The following is a 27,177-nucleotide window of genomic DNA, read 5'->3' on the forward strand; positions in this document are numbered from 1 at the left end:
TTATTTATTACCGTTTCTTTACGCTGACTGCCACCTCGCGGCCTCTCCCTGTTGATGGCCGCCATGTTGTTATAATTTGACCTTTCAACTTATTGAGTCAGTTTACCCATTCCGATCGCGGCAAACCAAATAGCGCCACCTGTGTTGACACAATGCCCATTCCTCCTTTGTATTCTTACCTTGTCACTGATTTAGAATTAGCTAAATCAGATTTGCCATCGTAAGAATTTTTCGTATCAGATATAAGTCATGACTATTGCAGTTATATAATACAGTTTTAGGGCTTGGAGGTGTTAGTAGGTTTGAATTTACAAAAACATTCAGCGTGAACAGGACGTAGTCAACAGTCTGGGAACAAGGTAAAGAGGAAATAACATGGCGGCTGTTCAAAGTAAGGTTTATACTTTCTTTGTTGACACTTTTTTCCACAGCATATTTATTTATAACGTTTTTATATATGCATTCACACTTTTTATGATTACGAGGACATTGCGATCAACATCCCCGTGCAGGTTTTAAAGTCAGATGAAAGATAGATTGGAATGATTTGTTTAGTTTATCGTGTTTAGCAGTGTGTACACGAGGGTTCTGGTTTCTCTAGGGTGTGGAGGGTTTTTGATAACTCTAAGTTAAAATGAAGCATTTTATGGCTTCCTTGGTGTCAAAATTACTATCAGACAGGTCACAGTTCAAGATTGTGGCCACATGTGATCCCTGGTCAATCAGAATATTATGGTTGCCAGAGGATCTGCTCCCCTGTTCCCTTGTTTAAAAAAATCCCTGCTAAGAATAATATAAATGCTGTCCAGCATACGTTTCGGCACAGTCCCTCCACAATTGGTTTCGGCAGCTAAGCTCGTAGGTGACGCTTGATCTAACCTAGGCTTAAAGACCTTGGTGATTCAGTTGTATGTCTACACAGAATGTAGCTGTAGGAAGTTCCGGCCACTTGGCAAACTTTTAATTTTAGCCAAAAATTCACCTAATTTTTGAATAAGGATATGTCGTATATTGTTATATGATAATTTACTTTAGAGTAGGGAAAGGGTTTGGGATTTCTGCCACACTGACACGAATTTATACTCCTTGTGAATTGCAGAGTAAGAATAGATGCTTCTGGTGTTTTCATGACACGGCATAACTGACACAGGAAACAAATGTGTCTCCTTGCACACATTAATCCATATGGTTATTATACCCTCACTATATATTTCATGCAAATTTGTACTTTAACAGTGAATTTCGTGATAATGGGAATGCTTTTACATACACAATATTTATAAATGTAATTGTTTTATAAATTTCAAATGACAATTAAAAAAAACTTGACCAATCACAATACATTTATGCATGGGAGTAAACTGATTGAAGGAAGTAAACCAGCAAAGGCTCATGGGTAATGAGTGTTACCAAATGACTTCTATAGCCAATGAAAGTATATTTGAATGAAGCATGAGACTTCCTATTAAGTTTGATAAATATTTTATAAATATCCATCAAATAACATTCATGCCTTTGTGAAATTCACTGTATTAGTAACATCCAGGTGGGCTGGGGTGGATTGTGCTATACGTATGGGACAGTTAAAAGGCGGCAGTCGACGTGCCGCGTTCTGTTCGATATGGGACTAATAGCGACGTATACAACGCATGTAAAATACATTGTTTATTTTCATGAAATTGGAACACACGCTGCGTGACGACCACCGTGCATTAAACATGTTGTTTGCCACTACCTGTGTTCTGGAGAAGCATGTAATCATACGGCTTGAATATGGACAGCTCAATATCATCCGGTGAATGATCATCCTCTGTGACTTAATACCGGTATACGTTGTTTACATTGTAGGGACATTACTGAAAAGTGCACCAACTGACAAATGGTCAGTCAGAGAAAGACTATGTCTTGGATCGTCTGTCTTGAGAAGTGGAGATCAAAACTGGTAAGTCAAAACCAGTGACAGGTGAAATTCAAACATTTGATGTTACTTTTAATTTTTCATTATTATACATGTATATTTTCAATCTTGTTCATACTGTCACTTTTTTCTTTTATAGGGTGTCAGTTAGCAGAGCCATCAAACCATTTGGTGAGCCAAATAGACCTGCTGATTGGTTTTCACAAAAGGTAGTAATTATTTTCTGATGAAATATAAATTGCTTACTCTCAGCTATTGGCTCAGGCTGCATAAACTGTAAGACTGATTAGCACATTTAGAAACATGTTGTCTATAAAATATATGTTGTAAAATTTGTCTCAATGTTAATTTAAGTTGTTTGATCTTCAAGATTCAAAAAGACGCAGTCGTTGTGCTTGTATTTGATCTGTTTGAAGCATATTCAAACTTCATAAACTTTAATTTTGTAATTTGTTTTTTCTCTTTAGAATTGTGCCTCTCAATATTCTGAAATGCTGGAAACAGTTGAAACACCAAAGTAAGTGTACTGTGTCCCAAGCTTCTAAAGACCTGGCAGTATTTGTTTATCACTTTAATATCAGTCATCAATGTATTTTCATTTAAATTTTTGCCTCCCATTGCAACTAGTGCTATAATTACGTTGTTAAACAAGATATATGACCGAAATATCAAGTCATCATATATGCCCATTATTTCATTAAATGTTTGTAATTGTTAAACCATAGCCACAACCACCCTGATCATTGCTTGCAGTTTATATTTTTAAATGCCGTATTTGCTCTAATAGAAGCACATCTGCTCAATTGTAAATGACAGAGGCAAGTCTATGGTCAAAATGAGACATATTTTAATGATTTTGCATGCAATAAATGCTATTTTTGCTTTATGCGTATTGAAGATGTGTTTCAAGTGTAGCAAATACAGTATTGCTCATTTGTACTTCATGTCTACAATACCTTCAGCTCACAGGAGTTTTTTCTAAGCTTTCTTTGATTTGATTTGTTTATACTTTTAGGCGTAAGCGCAGCAGTGACCGCGGTGAAGTAGAAACACCAGGAGACCTAATTGTAAGAAAATTAACAGCTGAAAGAATCGAAGAATTAAAGCAACAAATTGAGGAAGATCAGAGGGAATACAGAAAAACGAAAGCACAGATTGAAAAAATTAGAAGAGGGGAATCGGATCATTCATTAAAACAGATTTGGGAGGAAGTACAAGCGTAAGTAGAATAAAGTCGCATTGACCTTGTGTTTGGATACTGAGTTCAGTTTGATTGCGTAGTGAGCTGATTACAACATGTTTACACATTAATGACTGCTACAGGGTACTACTAGTAATCTAAAATGCTTGGAGGATATATTGTATATTGTATATATTGTAAAACCATTTATTTTATTGACTTTTAATTTCACCAATTTGATGCACTGCATTTCAGCAGCGCCACCAAGTGAGATGGGAGATGGGGTTTTCTCTACCAGGGTGTGGAGTGTTTGATAATTCTAAGTTAAAATGGAGCATTCTATGGCTTCCTTGGGGCCAAAATTACTATCAGACAGGTCACAGTTGTAGACTGTGGCCACATGTGATCTCTGGTCAATCAGAATTTTATGGTTGCCAGAGGATCTGCTACCCAGGGTACGGGGGTGCATGGCCAAGGCATGTGAGTGCAGCACCCCTGTTCCCTTGTTTAAAAAAATCCCTGTGCCAGTAAAACTATGCATTCTATTGTTATTTTTCATGTTCACATAGAATTAATATAGTGAATTATCGTTATCAGCGAAAATATGAAATTAAAACCCAGCGAATAGTTCAAGCATTGGCAGTACTTATTGATTGAGATTATCGTACATCTGATTTCCCTCTGTGGGATGTGGCTTTCACCTCAGGAAAATAGATTTATTGGGTGACTTCAGCCCAGTAGAGGGTGACCAAAGATTAGATTGATTTCAGTATTGTACATGTTTAATTCAGCAGTGATTCATGCATGCATGGTATGTATTTCAGGCAAAAGAAAGCTTCAGAGGAAGCCGTAGAAGCGATGAGACTTGCCAGTGAAGCTAAAGCAGCTGCTAATGCAGGTACAACTTGAACTTGAATATCATTATCAATTTATCATTACTCATTTGCAGATTCGGCATGTAAATTATTGAAATGTTAAGCTTTGATTCTCTGTACCAGTTGTACCATTGACTATGTATTGATAGCTGTGGAGTGACATACTGGGCTCTACTTTTCAAAGCAGGGTACTTGAAACTGAATAAGAGGAGGCCTGCTCACAGTAAACTGAACAACTTAAATATGACTCTTTTGTCCTTCCCAGCTAAACCACCAGGTAGACCCGTAGCACAACCGCCAAATAAATCCAGAAAGAGAGTACAGAACTTACGAGGACGACAACAGTCATCTTCACAAGGATCAGGAACAGATGAACGAGGAGAAAGTGATAGTGGCACTGACACACCAACTGAGGTAAATCAACTCATTTCAAAATCATATTTCACATCGCTTTCTTCAAGTTGGCAGTCTATTTTATACCTTTACTTTAACTTTTTCACTACCAGACTCTCTCGCCCAAATTTTCCTGCAATTTTTGTCTTGTATTCTTCAATATTTCTGGAATGAACCCTAATTTTGGAGCCAACAGAGAAAATTTGAGTAAATTTTCAGTTTTTACTCAAAATATTTGGCTATTCTTTTCAAATCATCTCTAGGCAAGTGCAGACTATAAACAGGATTATTTTGTGAAATTTGTAATAAAATGAGGGAACTGGTGTTGAAAAGTTTAAAAACCAAATTGTTACTGGTTTAGCATGATTCGTTCTTCATATCATATCTTCATCAAGCAGCTGTTTTACCTTCTCCAGGTGTTAACTCCAGAAGCTGTTGTATCTTCAGAGATGCCACAAAACAAAGAGGTAACGTGTAGCCACAACAACCCCTTCACTAAAACTGCACCACCTTCACCTCTGTTGTCTTCGCTACTTAAGGATAGGCATCAGAGTCTTGTCTTGCAACAAGGACTAACTTCCCTTAAGGTAATCATCATCCACTCGCTTGGCCATCTTTCAGTCTTGGTTGTCTTCTGCGGTATGTGCTGGCTAACTCTTGTGCTTAGAATAATATAGCGACCTTGTCCAGATGTACTGTAGCATGTCCCTCTGCATGATGCTTTAGAAGTAAATGTATTAGTTTTTTGCTCTCTGTGTTTGTTTGGTGTCATGCTGTGCTTGATGAGCTTACACACTTGAGACATCTTGCTGCATATATCTGTTTATCAGCCTTCATTCATACTATGTTCTCATACATACATGACTTGCATCCATCATACCTTTCTCACATCTTATTACCAGTCCCCATATAAAATATGTACAATTTATTGTTAATTGTCCCCCTTCAGACTATTATTTGGGTGTGCATCTGCTTATATGTTCCAATAGCGAGCAATATGTTCTGTGGTATGTATTAATCTTAGTATGTACATTAAATTTATTATCTAAACTTTGGAGCACCTTCATTTTTTTAGGCCACAATTTGTTCACTTTTATCTATTTTCCTATGTATGTTTTTTTTTATTTTTGACCGAAATTGGCGTTATTGATCAATATTTAAGTGAAATGTGATTTAAATTATGTGGTTTTTATTCTGTGAATGATGACATGAGTTGACTTAGGTGCTCAAAGGAATTAAAAACAGTGAAATTTGGTTAACTGGCTACCAATAAAATTGAATCTGTCACCAACCTCATATAAACGTGTTGCTCTATTTAGTCGTACATGATGGGTATGAGTTTTTTTAAATGGCAGAGTAAATGGCACTTTGTTTGATGTTTCTTACTACATGTAACATGCATATATGCAGAGACCAGTTTAGTTTGCATATCATTCCTATGTATGTTGTCTGAATAATAATGTTAATAATAGTGTATGTCATTTGTGACAACTATTTGTTATTGAGAAGGTTATGTTTACACTGCCCTCAACTGCATTACATCCTAGATGTATGGAATTAACGAACTGCATATGCCTCAGGTTGTACAGTATGACTAAAGGCTGCAAAAAAACATTTTCTTTTTTTCAACATTTTTTGTAAGCTTGTGCCTTTCAAAACCCTCTTGTTTCATGTAAAACTTGTATAGAAATCTTTAAAATCTACTGAGAAAAAAAAATCAAGCAAACCAGGCATTCCATGAATTAACACAATGATTTACAGGGAATTAATATTCAATACAATGGTATTAAGAAGACCGTAAGATAGGATTTAGTTTCAAAAACGTTATAGGGGCTTATTTTGAACGACTGTGTCTATCAAGTTCTGTCTAGGGTTACCTAACTGAAGATGTGGATTGAATTGCTGAAGTTAAACTTATGAACTTACTACATGAGTGTCACAGTATTGGGGTCAGCACAAGGAACCAGATACTTTAATGATGTACAGTAATTTCCTTATTTTATGAGTGATAATAATTATTCTCCTATTTAGGAGCCTATTGAGAGTACTTTACCCAAACATCAACTAGAAATGCCAAGTGCCGATGTTAGTAGTGCCCAAACTCCAAGTCCATTGACACCAAGTCCTGTCGTACCAACATCACCATGTTCAGGTGAGTTTCAATTTGCCCTCATTGTGTTATCCACTCATGGCCTGCATTATGCATTATTTCCTGTGAACTGAATAATGTCTGTAATGTAACTGTGCAATCAAAACACAGGTTTTGAGAGGTAAAGAAATTAAAGTAGAAGTCTACATAAAAGTAAATATAATGCAATTTATTATATTATAGTAAATTTAATTTGATGTATGGTATGTTTATGTTTGCGTAATTATTACGAATGCAACGCATTATCAAGTCGGTGATATTGAAATATTCACAGACCCAATACCCCGGGTCAGTGCCCTAACAATAGTTAAAAAAAAACTAATTATCATGAAAGCAATACATTACGAAGTTGAAATATTCAGAGCTGGTACAATATTGTAAACAAATTTGCGTAATTAGAAAAGCAGTGCACTAAGTAAACGACGTTGATATATTCAAGCCAGTACAGAGTTGCTTACAAGTTGCGTAATTACAGTACCTTCGGATATAATAACAATTTTACTAGTTTGTCACGCGGGGCACGAAAGAAAAAGGTTGCTAAGGTAACGCGCCAGTTCAGTGCGTGACTTGGGGTCAAACTTCAGTCAACACACACTTGATGTCAGCATCGCCGCGCAACAAGTTTTGCAAAAAAGTACTTGAACTTCAATTGCGTCCCAAAATGATGTCACTGATCACTCAGTTGTCGCAGCGTGTGTTGTGCCATGTCCATGATGTACCCCGTTTCGACTTTGGCCTGCTTTTCCTTCTTGTTCACATAAAATGCGACCTCTCACCAATGTATTAAAACACTTTGAATTTATACTTTTTGCATGATTATATTTGGTCAATGCGAAACATTATTTTTTCTAAACATTTTCTGAGACCATTTTTATCAACGCAGAGTTATTTTTCCAGACAAGATTGGCTTCGTAATATCTGCCATAACATCATCGCCCGGACGATGCCTAGAAAAATAAAAAAAGGCAGTGCAGCCAGACGGCTACTTTGTAGCCACCTGTTCATTGTTTGTTTGTGTACAGAGTGACCTTTGCCATTTTTCACTGTTTAATTTCAAGTGTAACATGGTGCGTGGTCCTTGACGCAGTGCGTGTTCTCTGTCCGACAATACGCCATGAATGTCGCTAGCCACGAGTCTCAGAGGCACTAAAAAAACTTCCTGTAATCGTGTTCATTGGAAAACAAAACAAATCACTAATAAATTTATGAAAACAGTTCTTTTTTGAATCGATCTAAAAGTACTCGTTTAATTCGCGCACCAAAAACCAATAATTTCCGTTTTTACGCTATTAATTCGTGCACTTGAAAAAATAATTATTTTTACTACCGCAAATTAATCGAGTTTTTACGGTAGCTCTATAAATAAGTGATAGCAGGTAATAACCTTTTTATCACATGACCAACTCCAAGCGTCAAAACTACATAGAAATTGTGATTTTACGCTATTCTACGCTTACAAGTCATGATAATTAGGCATAACATCTAAGCATGTCAGTGGACATGCATTTGTAGTTATGACTGTCGATAGTATTTAAAAACAGCATAAATATATTACTTCATAGGGTTATTATTTTTTTAAATAAACTTTCCGTCGTCATTATGATGAGCTATTGTTATTGCACCATACAAGTAATTTGAGGTTATTCTAGGCAACAACAAAAATCACAAGTTTTTATTCAATATTCTTTGTGAGAATTTCACCTCGTGTTAAAACTAAAATAAGGCTAGACTCAAATGACTCTGCATGAATGTTTTGATGCACAGATTGATTAATAGAGCTTTCGTTACATGGCCGTTATTGGCATTGAAAATGTCTTGGAATTTAATATCATTTCAAATTTACATTTTATTACAAAATGTTTTATTTGCTTGGTTAATCATCAGTTCAGATAATTAATTGCGTAATGTTAATTGGACCATAAAAAGTAGTTCTGATAATTAATTGTGTAATGTTAATGGGACCATAAAAAGTAGTTCAGATAAATCAGTGTTCTGATAATTGTTCAACTGTGTTTTTTTTGTTTTTTATTTCATTTTGTCATTGTTACAGGTGCTCCTACATTATCTAAATTGCTGAATTCACCAAAAACTATCTCATCCTTGTCAATACCAAATACAAATACAGTACATGTGGTTGGTGGAGACTCTGTGAAGCCATCAATTATCGAACCCACTAGTAAAGAAACCAGGAGGAGCATTGAACTTGTCAGTATACCAAGTATAGAAATCCAGGATGAGGCTTCAGTGGACAGTGTGAAAGAGGTAAAAGTGTGCAGGTCTTACGGATTTTACCTGAAGTCTACTAGGCACTTTTAATAATACTTTTTCTGTGCAATCAGTGTCCTGCATTGTATATGTATGTAGTAGTACATGTATTTGATGCTCATAATATTTTTCCTCTATTAGTAGCACATGCACTTATGTAAATAATAAATGCCATATTTGCTCTATTAGTAGCGTGTGAGCTTTTAGAAATTACAGATGTGTTTCTATTGTCAAAATAAGTAATATTTCAATGAATCAGTGTAAAACACATGCAATTCTTGGTTTATATGCTATTCTTTTGGAGATGTGCTGCTAATAGAACAAATGTGATATGTGTTAATGATCAAAATAAGTCGTGATTTAATGAATCTGTTTACAATAAAAGGCAATTAGGGTTGCCACACCAATCTTAAGCCTTAACCTAGCATTGTTGTATTAAGGCCTTAACAAATTCTGAAATGTGAGAGGTTGGACTTTTTCAATTTATGTAGCTCAATGTATCGATGATTGAAAATGAATATTCTGGAGTTTGTTGCTAAAACAGATCTTTAACTTAACAAAAATGGTCTTAATGTCCATACTAATTTCAAGTCTGAAGTTGTTTGAACTGAGGCATGCAAGAATCCTGAGTCTATATGAATGGTTTTCTGGGAGTTAGAAATGCACAAATACTAATTGATCTTGTATGTTGTATGTTTAAATCTTTACTGTCTTCATCAAATATGGGTTGATTATTCAGGGTTGCAAACATTGTAGATGCACAGTCCTAAAGGACTAGTAGATTTAAGACAAAATCCTCCACTTGCAGTTGATGAAAGAAGAGTATCTGTGTACTAATAATTATCATCTTTATATCATCTCTGCAAACAGAATTTACAGAGCATTATCGAAGTCTTTCAGATTAACCATAGCTTCTCGCATGTTTTCTCATACATGACAGGGAAAGCAGTATATATGACCCAGCCACTGTAATTGTAAATACTCAAATGCAAGGTGTCGATTTAGCACTGTTTTTTTTTTTCCTTACATATGTCTCTTCTCAGGAAATCCCTTCTAATCCCCTATCTGATGAAAAGCCTTCTGAATCTACAGAATTGCTTGTTAATGCTGATAGCAGTAGGTCAGTAGATAAATCAGCAAGTGAGACTAGCAAGGAGGCTGCTGTGACCAGTATTAGTGCAGCTAGTGATACTAACAAGGAGTCTGGTATGACAAGGATTGGTGCAGCCGTTGAGACCAGCGTTGGTGCAGCCGTTGAAACAAGTACAACCAGTGTTGGTGCAGCTGTTGAGACCAGTACGACCAGTGCAACCATGGAAACAACTGGCAAGACATTAGAAGTTGATCTGGACAAAATGCTTGCAGAAAATAAGAAACGAGACAACATAGCAGTGTGTGAGCCGGATAAGTGTACAGAGAAGATGATAGACACTCAGGTAGTGGATCTGTTCCACACATACCTACTAATATCATATTACTGTATTGCAGGCTTACATTCACGTAGATGAGCACCGTCATTTATTTGTTATTCTCTATAAGTTACTTAACATCTGTATACTAGTACTGTAAATATTGCTTCAATTTCATGAATTTCACGTGATAGAAACAATCATGAAATTTTGTTTTAGTGAACCTTTCATTGCGATCATTAAGATAGTCACAATGGTTTTCACCAAAATGTGTTCCTGTAAATGCTTTTAAATCATCAAACCATGAATATTTATACCAGCGAAGATATTATTTTTCTACATAGACTTTCTAAACAACCTGAAAGCCACATTTGATTTTGTTAATACAGGTAAATTAATAGCTCTCACTGAAAAACCTTTGTCAGGTTTTAGCAGGATTTCTGTAGTGACATGCATGTCATGATCTCCAACTGTCAAGAATGTATGCTTATTGCTGTAATTACATTTCGGTCATTTTGTAGAACAGGTCTTGATTTTCAAATTGCTACCTCATATTACTCAACAGTGAATCACATTTATTCTGTTGTGGTATTGCAAAAATTACCAGTATATTTCAAGGATAGTACTTGATAAAGCATTCCTGTCATTTTATAATCTGGATTTTAATAATAATTCAGGATAGCAAAAAGTAACTATCAGTTACCTGTCACCATGAAATATTTGAGATATGAGATGTCTCAGGAAACCAATAATAAGAAGATTCCAAACTGACATATTGGCTGCCAGCATTGTATTCAGGCCATGCCTTTTAAAAAGGCTGGACAGTGAAAAATATTTTTGCATGTGTAAAATTAAAAACAAAAAAATTAGCTCTCCTGGGAGAAATTTGATTGGTCTCCTTAATAGAAAAGGTCTGGTATTTACACATTAAACATTATTTTGAAAAATAGCATGGTGATTCCAAACTTATAATAATAACTCATAATATAACGTTTTGTAAACATAAGGTGGTTTGACAGGATAACTAAACAAGAAAAAATTGCTGCTATCATTTAATTTCCTGTAAAATGTTTACTCTAACAAAATGTTGTGATTTTCCAAGAATCATGGAATTAGCTGACATTAGTGTCTCTCAAATTTAAACCGCTGACAGTATTTTATGTAGTGAAGCCCTTCATTCATTGACCATGACCTTGTTACTGCTGTTTCACCACTTATGTGAATAATGAGAACATACAAGAATGTTAATTGTAATATATGGTGATTAGTGATGTCACTATTCTTTTGTTTTCAAAACAGTTAGTTAATGGGCAGTACAAAGGCCACTTCTTCGGATATGCAGAGCTTCATTAATAAATTACTATAAATTTAAATTCATTAAAATGTTTTTTTTCAGAGGAATTCCACATGATCACAAATTATATAAAGAACATTTCAATTTGTTTTCATTATTACAGGTATATTCATCTTCATAGACAGAATCACAGTTCTTATAGTAATAACATTCATCATAAGTAATTGTTGGCTGTCCATCACATGATATCTCAATATACATGCTGGCAACGTGGAACGGCATTATCATATTTCTTTGAATAATTCTTATTTCATCAACAGTTTCTATTTTCATGTACAGTCAAAACCTGTGTATAGTGACTACCAGAGGTACCCTTCATATAGACAGGGTCTTGATATGGAGGTTGATTATTTGATTGCATGGATACAAATATGAAAATAATTTTACAGTTTAAGAGACAATTTATGCTTGTTTGTCTTGATTAAATTAAAAATTTCAGTGTAAAGACTAGTGTAAAACACTGAACACATCATCGTCCTTGATTAATTTGGTCTTTATTGCATAGGTTCATTTGACCACATCAAAATGGTTGCCACTGATTGCTTTAGGTGGCCTTTATTCACAGGTAACTTTATATGTACATGTAAATTGTATACAGGTGGCCTTTTTAGTCTTTATTTGCACACAATAGATTGACGTCCCGGTGTCCATCCCGATTCAAGGTTGTCGAATGCTTTTTTATGCTAAAAATTTATCAAAGTCAATGATTTTCATGATTACCAAAATCTCAGTCATGATTAGGTGCATGTCATTTTTTTGGCAGGTCTGATTCAAAATGGCTGATTGGTGGCCATTTAGGTTTAATGACTGCTGTTCAAGGACTGTAACTATGACATGGTCGGACTGATCACAGTCACACAAATAAACTGGCTCATAACAGATGATAAAGACATAAAGGTTTGATATCTGCTGATGTACGAGCTGTAACACTACTCTACTGATGTGTAATCTACCATCATACTAACCACACCAAATTTGCTTTCTTCTGCAATTTCTTTAAATTGTTTTTAGCTCCGCTGTCGACTTTGTTGAGCGGAGATTATCATATGAGTGATTGTCCGTCGTCGTCCGTGTCAATGTTTTACTTTTTCGACTTCTTCTTGAAAACTACAAGCCTGAATGCTTTGATACTTGGTGTATATGTACCTTGGGTAGACCTCTCTCAGATTTGTTTATTTCATTATGATATCTTCAATTCTCTAATTTTGGTGAATATTTTTGTAATTTTTGGTAAAAAGTGATATTTTCGACTTCTTGTTAAAAACCGCAAGTCCAATTCCTTCGATATTACATATATAGGTACTACATGTGTATCTCTCTCAGATTTGTTCATTTTGTAATGATATCGTCAATTCTCTAATTTTGGTGAATATTTTTGTCATTTTTGGTAAAAAGTGATATTTTCGACTCCTTGTTAAAAACCGCAAGTCCAATTGCTTTGATATTACATATATAGGTACTACATGTGGACCTCTCTCTGATTTGTTCATTTTGTAATGATATCTTTAATTCTCTAATTTTGGTGAATATTTTTGTCATTTTTGGTAAAAAGTGATGATTTCGACTTCTTGTTAAAAAAGACAAGTCCAATTGCTTTGATATTATTACATATATAGGTACTTCATGTGGACCTCTCTCAGATTTGTTCATTTTGTAATAATATCTTTAATTATCTACAGTAATTTTGGTGAATATTTTTGTCATTTTTGGTAAAAAGTGATATTTTCTTCTTGTTAAAAAACCACAATCATTTATGGTGAAAAATGGTATTTTTGAATTTTTGTTGAAAAACAGCAAGTCCCATTGCATTGATACTATTCATATTGTTCATTTTCTAATGATATCTTCTGTTCTATTATTGAAATGTGCATTGCAAACAGCGGAGCTATTTCAGCCGAGAGGCTGCTTGTCTTTTACACATAGTTCATTCTTTTCTTATGGGTGTCTGGTGTTTAGCCTATTTAAGATAACTCTGGAAAAGTACCAGCGGTGACTGTCATTTCAATGACTTCTGCTTTAATCAATGTTGTTCGAGAACCAAATCTCTGACATACCCTAAACATTCATAATCAAACTTTCTATATACATCATGTCACATGTGTTCGTATGATGATCCAATTCAAGATGGCTGAATGGTGGCCATTTTATTGTTAAAAATTTATCAATTCACATTTCTGCTATTCCGGAAGTTGGTCTTAGACTTGTATTGATAGTTTTTGTTTAAACTTTTCAGATCGAACCAAAAAAGTCTGACCGGTAGGCTATTTGATTTATTGAGTGCTGTTCCAGGGCCATATCTCTAAATGCCCTGACCTTTCCTGTTCAAACTAGTATATCTCTTTAACTTGATAACTCATTATGATTACGTAATGCAATGTCTTGTTATAAAGGTGGTCACTAACACAGGTTTTACTGTAGTACAGTTCTGTATCTGTTCAAACCCTGTCTTTAAACTAAGTTTTAAAGAACAGCGTTTATCATAATTAATACAGTATCCGAGTTTCTTTCTTTCATTAATGTTAATTACCTTTTTTCAGGGAAAAGATTCATGCATAAATTTGTCTCTTTGTTTTTTTTCAAAGTCGTAATGATTACGAGAGCACTCAAACACATTGCGTTTGATTCTTTTTTACATGCCGGGGTTACATGCCAAGTTGATGTAATCAGAAATATTTCACTGTAATCTTTACAGACCCCTGTGAAAGAAGCTGAGCCTGTTGAGAACAAATCCAGTGTTAGTCTTAATGTAGATGATGAGGTTTCTTTTAAAGAGGGTCCTTCATCACCAAGTAGCAGTACATCATCAGCTCGACCTGAAGACAATCGATCTGCCAGGAGACGCGGAGGTGCTAAGGCTAGAACAGCTGGAAGTAGGCAGAGTGCTAGGGTTAGAAATAGAGAAAAGCAGGTTGGTATGGGTATATTGTAATCTATAGCCCCTCCCCTCGTTCTGAATCAATTGTACGTACCTCAGTGTCTGTTTGTTGTCTGAGTTTACCAGTTTTGTGACACCACAAATTTGGGACATTAAATAAAATTGAAAGATAAAATTGAAATATTGGTGAAATTCTGAGACTTGTACACTCTCATGTTTTTGTTTGATTAAATATATAATCACTTAAAAAAAATTTAATTCCAGGGAGAATAATATACGCAATTGGAAACTTGTTCATTTCTTATGATTGTGTTCATGACAATTGCTATTGGTCATAATGGAATACAGTGTGAACATAGCTAGCAGATTTAATTATGACATTCATACATTGATTTGGTTATATTGCAGGAAGATGAAAATGAGAATGAGAGCGCTGAGAAGCCAGTTAAGAAAGATGAGACAAGTGAAGGAGGTAGTATCGATGGAAGGAAAGAGGAGGATAGAAGCGAAGCCGATGAGTCAGAGTGTAATGAGGTGGGAGGAGCTGGTGGTGATAGCGGAGATGAGGGGAGTTCCACTGCTGCATCCACTAAACCACCACAACAGTTCTCATTCTACAGTGATTCAGTGCCCAGCAGTCCAGCATCTTTTTCACAAGGGTAAGCTAAAAATCTACGTAACTTGATTATTATTGTAAAAGTCAACTTACAGCTTTCCTGTGTTTCCAGCCAGTGGTCCTTATGATTATGTTAGAAGCATATTCTATGCACACTTAACATGCTTCATTAGAGTACTCCTACTCGATATTGTTACATAATAGACATTTTTGTCATCTTGATCTGGTAAGAGTTCTCATTGCTGTGTGCTCAGACTTTTACCAGACTTTGGGCCACAAAACTGTCCATTATTTAACGATAGCGACCTAATAGTCAGTTTGCTGATACAATCGGTCACTATGTATGTTGTTTTACAGTGACGATCCTGAAGCGATTCAAGCACAAAAAGCCTGGAAGAAGTCCATAATGATGGTATGGAGGGCAACAGCATCTCATAAGTGAGTAAAGACAAAATCTATTCTCTCTATTAGTAGTTTATGGGCTTACGGAAATGTCAGAATTACAAAATTAATGGGAAAAAGCAATGTTAGATGATATGTTATTGAAAGCGTGTTTCTACAGAATACATTAAAGTACATCTTGGATACATGTGCATGTGCATCCTATTTTTGATCCAATCTAGAATGGCCAAATGGCGACCATTTTAGTGCTAACAATTATTTAAAAATCATGTATGTATTTCAGTCATTTTGTATGGACGAATTTTGATTAAAACTTGATACACACATTGGACATTATGGGACCTTGATCACTTTTGTTTTGCAAATTGGATTCAAAATGGACGACTGATGGCTATTTAATGATGCCATTCCAGATGTCTGACATGCCTCGATCAATCACGTTCCAAGTTCACACATGTTTTATACATTTTGTCACACATATGCATTTGTTTCACAATCCTGATCAAGATAGCTAAATGGCATCAATCTAAAATCCTGAAAATCAAGTATTTATACCAATCTAAAACTGGATCTTGGTTGTGTTTAGACATACGTTGTTCAAACTTGGTGCACACGTTGAACAAAATGGTGCTTGGTGATGTCATTTTTTTCAGATCAGATTTGAAATCAAGAATTACGACCATTTGAATTGGGATTAAATCACCAACCTTCACACATAAGCAATACAGTAGTGTAGATCAAATTCAAAATGGCTGGAAGGTTTCAGCTTTACTATCTCGTATCTCTATGCTGCAATGGTGTTAGCGTCCATGTTTAGATAATTTCACCTAATGGTTAGATATAAATTTATTTTCCAAATGTTTTTATACACAGATATGCAAATGTTTTCTTGCATCCAGTCACAGATGAACTAGCACCCGGTTACCACAGCATTGTGTACAGACCCATGGATTTGTCAACCATTAAAAAAAACATAGAAACTGGAGGTATCCGCACAACTAGTGAATTCCAACGAGACATTATGTTAATGTTTCAAAATGCTATAATGTATAATAATTCAGATCATGATGTCTATCATATGGGTATTGAGATGCACAGAGATGTCATGGAACACATACAGGTACTCACTTACATACTTCTTGTTCTCTGTCAAATTTGTCTAGCAGGTTGTTAGCTATTAAATTGATAGTCTTGAAGGTATTTTGGGTGCAGGGGAAGTCTTCATAGGTATGTCTGTATAAATGTCTTATTGGTATGTCTGTATAAATGTCTTATTGGTATGTCTGTATAAATGTCTGATGGATATGTCTGTATAAATGTCTGATTGGTATGTCTGTATAAATGTCTGATTGGTATGTCTGTATAAATGTCTGATTGGTATGTCTGTATAAATGTCTGATGGGTATGTCTGTATAAATGTCTGATGGGTATGTCTGTATAAATGTCTGATGGATATGTCTGTATAAATGTCTGTATAGATGTCTGATGGGTATGTCTGTATAAATGTCTGATTGGTATGTCTGTATAAATGTCTTATTGGTATGTCTGTATAAATGTCTTATTGGTATGTCTGTATAAATGTCTGTATAAATGTCTTATTGGTATGTCTGTATAAATGTCTTATTGGTATGTCTGTATAAATGTCTGATGGGTATGTCTGTTTAAATGTCTGATGGGTATGTCTGTATAAATGTCTGATGGGTATGTCTGTATAAATGTCTGATGGGTATGTCTGTATAAATGTCTGATGGGTATGTCTGTATAAATGTCTGATGGGTATGTCTGTATAAATGTCTGATGGATATGTCTGTATAAATGTCTGATGGATATGTCTGTATAAATGTCTTATGGGTATGTCTGTATAAATGTCTTATTGGTATGTCTGTATAAATGTCTGATGGATATGTCTGTATAAATGTCTTATGGGTATGTCTGTATAAATGTCTTAGTGGTATGTCTGTATAAATGTCTGATGGGTATGTCTGTATAAATGTCTTATGGGTATGTCTGTATAAAGGTCTGATGGGTATGTCTGTATAAATGTCTTATTGGTATGTCTGTATAAATGTCTGATGGATATGTCTGTATAAATGTCTTATTGGTATGTCTCTATAAATGTCTTAGTGGTATGTCTGTATAAATGTCTGATGGGTATGTCTGTATAAATGTCTTATTGGTATGTCTGTATAAATGTCTTATGGGTATGTCTGTATAAATGTCTGATGGGTATGTCTGTATAAATGTCTGATGGGTATGTCTGTATAAATATCTTATTGGTATGTCTGTATAAATGTCTGATGGATATGTCTGTATAAATGTCTGATGGGTATGTCTGTATAAATGTCTGATTGGTATGTCTGTATAAATGTCTTATTGGTATGTCTGTATAAATGTCTTAGTGGTATGTCTGTATAAATGTCTGATGGGTATGTCTGTATAAATGTCTTATTGGTATGTCTGTATAAATGTCTTATTGGTATGTCTGTATAAATGTCTTATTGGTATGTCTGTATAAATGTCTTATTGGTATGTTTGTATAAATGTCTTATTGGTATGTCTGTATAGATGTCTGATGGGTATGTCTGTATAAATGTCTTATTGGTATGTCTGTATAAATGTCTTATTGGTATGTCTGTATAAATGTCTTATTGGTATGTCTGTATAAATGTCTTATTGGTATGTCTGTATAAATGTCTTGTTGGTATGTCTGTATAAATGTCTGATGGATATGTCTGTATAAATGTCTGATGGGTATGTCTGTATAAATGTCTGATGGGTATGTCTGTATAAATGTCTTATTGGTATGTCTGTATAAATGTCTTATTGGTATGTCTGTATAAATGTCTTATTGGTATGTCTGTATAAATGTCTGATGGATATGTCTGTTTAAATGTCTGATGGATATGTCTGTATAAATGTCTGATGGGTATGTCTGTATAAATGTCTGATGGGTATGTCTGTATAAATGTCTGATGGGTATGTCTGTATAAATGTCTGATGGGTATGTCTGTATAAATGTCTGATGGGTATGTCTGTATAAATGTCTGATGGGTATGTCTGTATAAATGCCTGATGGGTATGTCTGTATAAATGTCTGATGGGTATGTCTGTATAAATGTCTGATGGGTATGTCTGTATAAATGTCTGATTGGTATGTCTGTATAAATGTCTTATTGGTATGTCTGTATAAATGTCTTATTGGTATGTCTGTATAAATGTCTGATGGGTATGTCTGTATAAATGTCTTATTGGTATGTCTGTATAAATGTCTTATGGGTATGTCTGTATAAATGTCTGATGGGTATGTCTGTATAAATGTCTGATGGGTATGTCTGTCTGTATAAATGTCTGATGGGTATGTCTGTATAAATGTCTTATGGGTATGTCTGTATAAATGTCTTATTGGTATGTCTGTATAAATGCCTGATGGGTATGTCTGTATAAATGTCTGATGGGTATGTCTGTATAAATGTCTGATGGGTATGTCTGTATAAATGTCTTATTGGTATGTCTGTATAAATGTCTTATGGGTATGTCTGTATAGATGTTTTATGGGTATGTCTGTATAGATGTCTTATGGGTATGTCTGTATAGATGTCTTATGGGTATGTCTGTATAGATGTCTTATGGGTATGTCTGTATAGATGTCTTATGGGTATGTCTGTATAGATGTCTTATGGGTATGTCTGTATAGATGTCTTATGGGTATGTCTGTATAGATGTCTGATGGGTATGTCTGTATAAATGTCTGATGGGTATGTCTGTATAAATGTCTGATGGGTATGTCTGTATAAATGTCTGATGGGTATGTCTGTATAAATGCCTGATGGGTATGTCTGTATAAATGTCTGATGGATATGTCTGTATAAATGTCTGATGGGTATGTCTGTATAAATGTCTGATTGGTATGTCTGTATAAATGTCTTATTGGTATGTCTGTATAAATGTCTTATTGGTATGTCTGTATAAATGTCTTATTGGTATGTCTGTATAAATGTCTGATGGGTATGTCTGTATAAATGTCTTATTGGTATGTCTGTATAAATGTCTTATGGGTATGTCTGATGGGTATGTCTGTATAAATGTCTGATGGATATGTCTGTATAAATGTCTGATGGGTATGTCTGTATAAATGTCTGATGGGTATGTCTGTATAAATGTCTGATGGGTATGTCTGTATAAATGTCTGATGGGTATGTCTGTATAAATGTCTGATGGGTATGTCTGTATAAATGTCTTATGGGTATGTCTGTATAAATGTCTTATTGGTATGTCTGTATAAATGCCTGATGGGTATGTCTGTATAAATGTCTGATGGGTATGTCTGTATAAATGTCTTATTGGTATGTCTGTATAAATGTCTTATTGGTATGTCTGTATAAATGCCTGATGGGTATGTCTGTATAAATGCCTTATTGGTATGTCTGTATAAATGCCTGATGGGTATGTCTGTATAAATGTCTGATGGGTATGTCTGTATAGATGTCTGATGGATATGTCTGTATAAATGTCTGATGGATATGTCTGTATAAATGTCTTATTGGTATGTCTCTATAAATGTCTTAGTGGTATGTCTGTATAAATGTCTGATGGGTATGTCTGTATAAATGTCTTATTGGTATGTCTGTATAAATGTCTTAGTGGTATGTCTGTATAAATGTCTGATGGGTATGTCTGTATAAATGTCTTATTGGTATGTCTGTATAAATGTCTTATTGGTATGTCTGTATAAATGTCTTATTGGTATGTCTGTATAAATGTCTTATTGGTATGTCTGTATAAATGTCTTATTGGTATGTCTGTATAGATGTCTGATGGGTATGTCTGTATAAATGTCTTATTGGTATGTCTGTATAAATGTCTTATTGGTATGTCTGTATAAATGTCTTATTGGTATGTCTGTATAAATGTCTTATTGGTATGTCTGTATAAATGTCTTATTGGTATGTCTGTATAAATGTCTTGTTGGTATGTCTGTATAAATGTCTGATGGATATGTCTGTATAAATGTCTGATGGGTATGTCTGTATAAATGTCTGATGGGTATGTCTGTATAAATGTCTGATGGGTATGTCTGTATAAATGTCTTATTGGTATGTCTGTATAAATGTCTTATTGGTATGTCTGTATAAATGTCTTATTGGTATGTCTGTATAAATGTCTGATGGATATGTCTGTTTAAATGTCTGATGGATATGTCTGTATAAATGTCTGATGGGTATGTCTGTATAAATGTCTGATGGGTATGTCTGTATAAATGTCTGATGGGTATGTCTGTATAAATGTCTGATGGGTATGTCTGTATAAATGTCTGATGGGTATGTCTGTATAAATGTCTGATGGGTATGTCTGTATAAATGCCTGATGGGTATGTCTGTATAAATGTCTGATGGATATGTCTGTATAAATGTCTGATGGATATGTCTGTATAAATGTCTGATGGGTATGTCTGTATAAATGTCTGATTGGTATGTCTGTATAAATGTCTTATTGGTATGTCTGTATAAATGTCTTATTGGTATGTCTGTATAAATGTCTGATGGGTATGTCTGTATAAATGTCTTATTGGTATGTCTGTATAAATGTCTTATGGGTATGTCTGTATAAATGTCTGATGGGTATGTCTGTATAAATGTCTGATGGGTATGTCTGTATAAATGTCTGATGGGTATGTCTGTCTGTATAAATGTCTGATGGGTATGTCTGTATAAATGTCTGATTGGTATGTCTGTATAAATGTCTTATTGGTATGTCTGTATAAATGTCTGATGGGTATGTCTGTATAAATGTCTTATTGGTATGTCTGTATAAATGTCTGATGGGTATGTCTGTATAAATGTCTTATGGGTATGTCTGTATAAATGTCTGATGGGTATGTCTGTATAAATGCCTGATGGGTATGTCTGTATAAATGTCTGATGGGTATGTCTGTATAAATGTCTTATTGGTATGTCTGTATAAATGCCTGATGGGTATGTCTGTATAAATGCCTTATTGGTATGTCTGTATAAATGCCTGATGGGTATGTCTGTATAAATGTCTGATGGGTATGTCTGTATAGATGTCTGATGGATATGTCTGTATAAATGTCTGATGGATATGTCTGTATAAGTGTCTGATGGATATGTCTGTATAAATGTCTTATGGGTATGTCTGTATAAATGCCTTATTGGTATGTCTGTATAAATGTCTTATGGGTATGTCTGTATAGATGTTTTATGGGTATGTCTGTATAGATGTCTTATGGGTATGTCTGTATAGATGTCTTATGGGTATGTCTGTATAGATGTCTTATGGGTATGTCTGTATAGATGTCTTATGGGTATGTCTGTATAGATGTCTTATGGGTATGTCTGTATAGATGTCTTATGGGTATGTCTGTATAGATGTCTTATGGGTATGTCTGTATAGATGTCTGATGGGTATGTCTGTATAAATGTCTGATGGGTATGTCTGTATAAATGTCTGATGGGTATGTCTGTATAAATGCCTGATGGGTATGTCTGTATAAATGTCTGATGGATATGTCTGTATAAATGTCTGATGGGTATGTCTGTATAAATGTCTGATTGGTATGTCTGTATAAATGTCTTATTGGTATGTCTGTATAAATGTCTTATTGGTATGTCTGTATAAATGTCTTATTGGTATGTCTGTATAAATGTCTGATGGGTATGTCTGTATAAATGTCTTATTGGTATGTCTGTATAAATGTCTTATGGGTATGTCTGATGGGTATGTCTGTATAAATGTCTGATGGATATGTCTGTATAAATGTCTGATGGGTATGTCTGTATAAATGTCTGATGGGTATGTCTGTATAAATGTCTGATGGGTATGTCTGTATAAATGTCTGATGGGTATGTCTGTATAAATGTCTGATGGGTATGTCTGTATAAATGTCTTATGGGTATGTCTGTATAAATGTCTGATGGGTATGTCTGTATAAATGTCTTATTGGTATGTCTGTATAAATGTCTTATTGGTATGTCTGTATAAATGCCTGATGGGTATGTCTGTATAAATGCCTTATTGGTATGTCTGTATAAATGCCTGATGGGTATGTCTGTATAAATGTCTGATGGGTATGTCTGTATAGATGTCTGATGGATATGTCTGTATAAATGTCTGATGGATATGTCTGTATAAGTGTCTGATGGATATGTCTGTATAAATGTCTTATGGGTATGTCTGTATAAATGCCTTATTGGTATGTCTGTATAAATGTCTGATGGGTATGTCTGTATAAATGTCTTATGGGTATGTCTGTATAGATGTCTGATGGGTATGTCTGTATAGATGTCTTATGGGTATGTCTGTATAGATGTCTCATGGGTATGTCTGTATAGATGTCTTATGGGTATGTCTGTATAGATGTCTTATGGGTATGTCTGTATAGATGTCTTATGGGTATGTCTGTATAGATGTCTTATGGGTATGTCTGTATAGATGTCTTATGGGTATGTCTGTATAAATGTCTTATGGGTATGTCTGTATAAATGTCTGATGGGTATGTCTGTATAAATGTCTGATGGGTATGTCTGTATAAATGTCTGATGGGTATGTCTGTATAAATGTCTTATTGGTATGTCTGTATAAATGTCTGATGGGTATGTCTGTATAAATGTCTGATGGGTATGTCTGTATAAATGTCTGATGGGTATGTCTGTATAAATGTCTTATTGGTATGTCTGTATAAATGTCTTATTGGTATGTCTGTATAAATGTCTGATGGGTATGTCTGTATAAATGTCTGATGGGTATGTCTGTATAAATGTCTGATGGGTATGTCTGTATAAATGTCTGATGGATATGTCTGTATAAATGTCTGATGGATATGTCTGTATAAATGTCTGATGGGTATGTCTGTATAAATGTCTGATGGGTATGTCTGTATAAATGTCTGATGGGTATGTCTGTATAAATGTCTGATGGATATGTCTGTATAAATGTCTGATGGGTATGTCTGTATAAATGTCTGATTGGTATGTCTGTATAAATGTCTGATGGATATGTCTGTATAAATGCCTGATGGGTATGTCTGTATAAATGTCTGATGGATATGTCTGTATAAATGTCTGATGGGTATGTCTGTATAAATGTCTGATTGGTATGTCTGTATAAATGTCTGATGGATATGTCTGTATAAATGCCTGATGGGTATGTCTGTATAAATGTCTGATGGGTATGTCTGTATAAATGCCTGATGGGTATGTCTGTATAAATGCCTGATGGGTATGTCTGTATAAATGTCTGATGGGTATGTCTGTATAAATGTCTGATGGGTATGTCTGTATAAATGTCTGATGGGTATGTCTGTATAAATGTCTGATGGGTATGTCTGTATAAATGTCTGATGGGTATGTCTGTATAAATGTCTGATGGGTATGTCTGTATAAATGTCTGATGGGTATGTCTGTATAAATGTCTGATGGGTATGTCTGTATAAATGTCTGATGGGTATGTCTGTATAAATGTCTGATGGGTATGTCTGTATAAATGTCTGATGGGTATGTCTGTATAAATGTCTGATGGGTATGTCTGTCTTATAGGTATGTATGCTGTACAAGGGGATTTAACATTTTTATATGGCATTGATTTTGATGGAAAGTGGCATGATTTTTTTTTTACAGCAAGTCTCTGAAGTATTGGGGCAGCCAATTTGCAAACTTGCTAGCGAATTAGCTAACTGCTTAGGTTTTGACTGAACGGCTGGCTTTGGAATCTCACTGGCGTCGTCACGTGGTCATGCCCACTCTGGGTGAATCTATATAACAGTAGGGGGACAGTCGTCATACTTTAGTTGGATGACGATTTCGCTTTCAAATATACCAGGGAAAATGTTCTATTTTCTTCGTTCGTGTTCAAGATGGCTACCCTCTTATAGTAAATATCGGTGGATTAATCGCATTTATCATAATATCACTTGTACGCCAGCTGACTGTGGCCATTCTCAGACTGACCAGGGAAACTACTTTCACATTATCACGCCTCACAAAACAAATCATTCAGGGGACATGTACCAGGCTACGTAAAAGCATACTATGTTCCCTCATGCAGTATAGACTCGCCAAGAGTGGCGCGAAGTTAGCCAATTCGCTAGCGAGTTGGCAAATTGACTGCCCTGATACTTCTGAGACTTGCTGTGAATAGGAAATTAGGTATTTTTTTTTTAAAAATAAACTGCATGTAGTTAAAACTATTCATAGTGATTACAGCTTATTGTTGAAACAAAGTAAACCATTTTCGCTAGTCACAATAACTATTGTATTCTTGAATGACGTCGGGACTATGAAAAATATAAATTCGAGTTGAAGTTAGGTGCCAGGGAAGATTGAAGTGTTTCAATTAGTATAGTTACAGTAAGTTGTCTCTGTTCTCCTCGGAGATTGCCATAAACATCACGAGTGAACATATTTAATCCATAATAGTTGTATGATATGTTACAGGTATTTCTAGCAACACAGTTGATGGTACAAACCTCAGAATCTAAAGTGTTGCGGATTAGAGATACAACAGCAAGACGATCAGATTCTACTGAAAAGGTATGTATTGTACAAACTCAACTGTAAACCAGCAAAATAACCTGTTGGTTTGATTGTCATACCTACATTGTATGGTACCTTTGACAACACAAGGTGACTGAATTTTGTCTATCTCACTGGGTTAAAATGTATAGAAACTGTTCGCCTTCATGGAAATGCAAAAAAATAGCAAGTCATTGCAATAATACAATACTTACAATTCGCCTGTCAATACGTTCCATTAATGTGAAACTGAGGATCGGCTGTGGCATGATAAAAGTGAATGCCCCAAGCTTGAAATATCCAGTGACATAAGTGAGAACGTAATGAAATAGCATATTATGTATCAGTGATGCTAGCTGGAAAGGGTTTATGGTCAATATCTTGTAAATGTTGCTAGCCCTGAATATCTAGAGAATGAAAACAGATATAAAAAAACTGTAATTTGCATTCTCCTACATTTGTGGAGCTTTTTCTTCAGGGAACATTATGTTGTTTGGATTGATGTTTCCTTTAATTGTGTACCTTGTCATTTGCTAATTAATAATACATGTCATGTGACATGGTAATAATCATTTTAATGCACCGAGTTCTCTGATAACCCTAATAAAAATTTATGCAAAATAGTGTATTTCAAGCAAATTAGCCATGTTCTACCCACGAAAATTATGTTGTTTCCTCGCTCTTACTTTGATGAAGTGAATGGATGACCAGAACATGACTTAAATTGGTGGACATTCTATCTTACACCCCTGGACGAATCTTCTTAAAACCTCATCCATATTTAATACCTGATATTTCAGTGTAGTGGTTTAGTAATTCAGTCAAAGATGGACAACTGTCAGCCATTATTGTTGTAAAAATACACTAAAATCAGGTATTTGACTTGTCTGGAACCTGACCTCTTGCATGTGGTGGAAGAATTAACAATTATGGGTAGTTGATGTGCGCCTCTTTGATTAGATTCAAACTGGCCAACTTGTGGCCATTATGTTTTTGACATATATCTTGTACATGCTTTAAGAAACTTAAATAGATATATATATTCTCTATTTTCAGGAAGAAGAAACAGGAAAGCGTAGAAAACTATCAGCAGAAGTTACAGAGACAACAGGAAAGAAACGTCGGCAAAGGCTGGATGAATAATTTCATACAATATGCATTCTGTGCTAGAACACTGCTGTAATCTATTGTGATTACATATCTATATTTTCTACTTGACTTACTCATTATTAAAGTATTGCGCAACAATGTATTCCATTTTTGTGTTTCATATAAAAATAAATATGTCAGTTGGGTGGTAAGATTTTGAGAGGTAGGCATGGCCAATAATCCAGAAAAAGGTCCCATATCCTTGTTCTTTCGTGGGGGGGGGGGTTTACAAAAATTCACTACCGGATTCGGCTGATACCCCGCCCTGGGCGATCTTATGGAGGATTCGATTTTTTTTTAGAAAAATGTGGACAAAAAGATCGCCCGGGCGATCTTTTGGCAGATATTACGAAGCCCATCTTGTCTAAAAAAATAACCCTGCATTGATAGAAATAGTCTAGAAAAAATACTGTTTCGCGTTGACCAAATATAATCATGCAAAGTATAAATTCAAAGTGTTTTAATACATTGGTGAGAGGTCGAATTTTACGTGAACAAGAACATGCACTAAGAAGGAAAAGCAAGTCAAAGTCGAAACGGGGTGCATCATGGACATGACACAACACACGCTGCGACAACCGAGTGATTAGCGACATAATTTTGGGACGCAATTGAACTTGAAGTACTTCTTTGCGAAACTTGCTGCGCGGTGATGCTGGCATCAAGTGTGTGTTGACCGAAGTTTGGCCCCAAGTCACGCGCTGAACTGGCGCGTTACCTTAGCAACCTTTTTCTTTTGCGGTCCGCGCGTCGATCTAGTAAATTTTTTATTATATCCGTTAGTACTGTAATTACGCAACTTGTATGCAACTCTGTACTGGCTTTGAATATATCAACGTCGTTTACTTAGTGCACTGCTTTTCTAATTACGCAAATTTGTTTACAATATTGTACCAGCTCTGAATATTTCAACTTTGTATTAAATGTATTGCTTTCATGATAATTACGCAAACTCAAGTTAATTTTTACTATTGTTAGGGCACTGACCCGGGGTATTGGGTCTGTGAATATTTCAATATTACCGACTTGATAATGCGTTGCATTCGTAATAATTACGCAAACATA

General features: G+C 35.0%; 2 protein-coding genes across 6 annotated transcripts in view; one reads left to right on the forward strand and one right to left on the reverse strand.

The window, feature by feature from the left end:
* Positions 1 to 139, reverse strand: part of LOC102807944 (exocyst complex component 4-like) — a 36,232-nt gene extending 36,093 nt beyond the window's left edge. For all 3 annotated transcript variants that reach the window (XM_085504240.1, XM_085504239.1, XM_085504241.1), the window contains exon 1: positions 12 to 139. In XM_085504240.1, the coding sequence (XP_085360366.1) occupies positions 12 to 65 (54 nt within the window). In that variant the 5' untranslated portion in view covers positions 66 to 139. The remainder of the gene's footprint in view (positions 1 to 11) is intronic.
* On the forward strand, positions 114 to 26,215 carry LOC100377338 (bromodomain-containing protein 8-like). 3 transcript variants are annotated; one of them, XM_085504242.1, is made up of 17 exons: positions 114 to 391; positions 1,849 to 1,942; positions 2,058 to 2,127; positions 2,386 to 2,435; positions 2,934 to 3,137; positions 3,923 to 3,996; positions 4,239 to 4,387; positions 4,783 to 4,953; positions 6,398 to 6,518; positions 8,566 to 8,777; positions 9,824 to 10,216; positions 14,236 to 14,451; positions 14,827 to 15,077; positions 15,392 to 15,472; positions 16,310 to 16,556; positions 24,886 to 24,981; positions 26,020 to 26,215. In XM_085504242.1, exons 1-17 carry the CDS (start codon positions 376 to 378, stop codon positions 26,104 to 26,106), a joined length of 2,532 nt encoding a protein of 843 aa, XP_085360368.1. In that variant the 5' UTR covers positions 114 to 375; the 3' UTR covers positions 26,107 to 26,215. The 3 variants fall into 3 exon arrangements, with proteins under 3 accessions (XP_085360368.1, XP_085360369.1, XP_085360370.1); XM_085504243.1 differs by having other exon boundaries at positions 4,783 to 4,833; XM_085504244.1 differs by lacking the exon at positions 4,783 to 4,953.
* Positions 26,216 to 27,177: the final 962 nt, after the last annotated feature.

The sequence above is a fragment of the Saccoglossus kowalevskii genome, chromosome 10, assembly GCF_978046115.1.
Source record: "Saccoglossus kowalevskii chromosome 10, keSacKowa6.1, whole genome shotgun sequence".
In the NCBI taxonomy this organism is placed as follows: domain Eukaryota; kingdom Metazoa; phylum Hemichordata; class Enteropneusta; family Harrimaniidae; genus Saccoglossus; species Saccoglossus kowalevskii.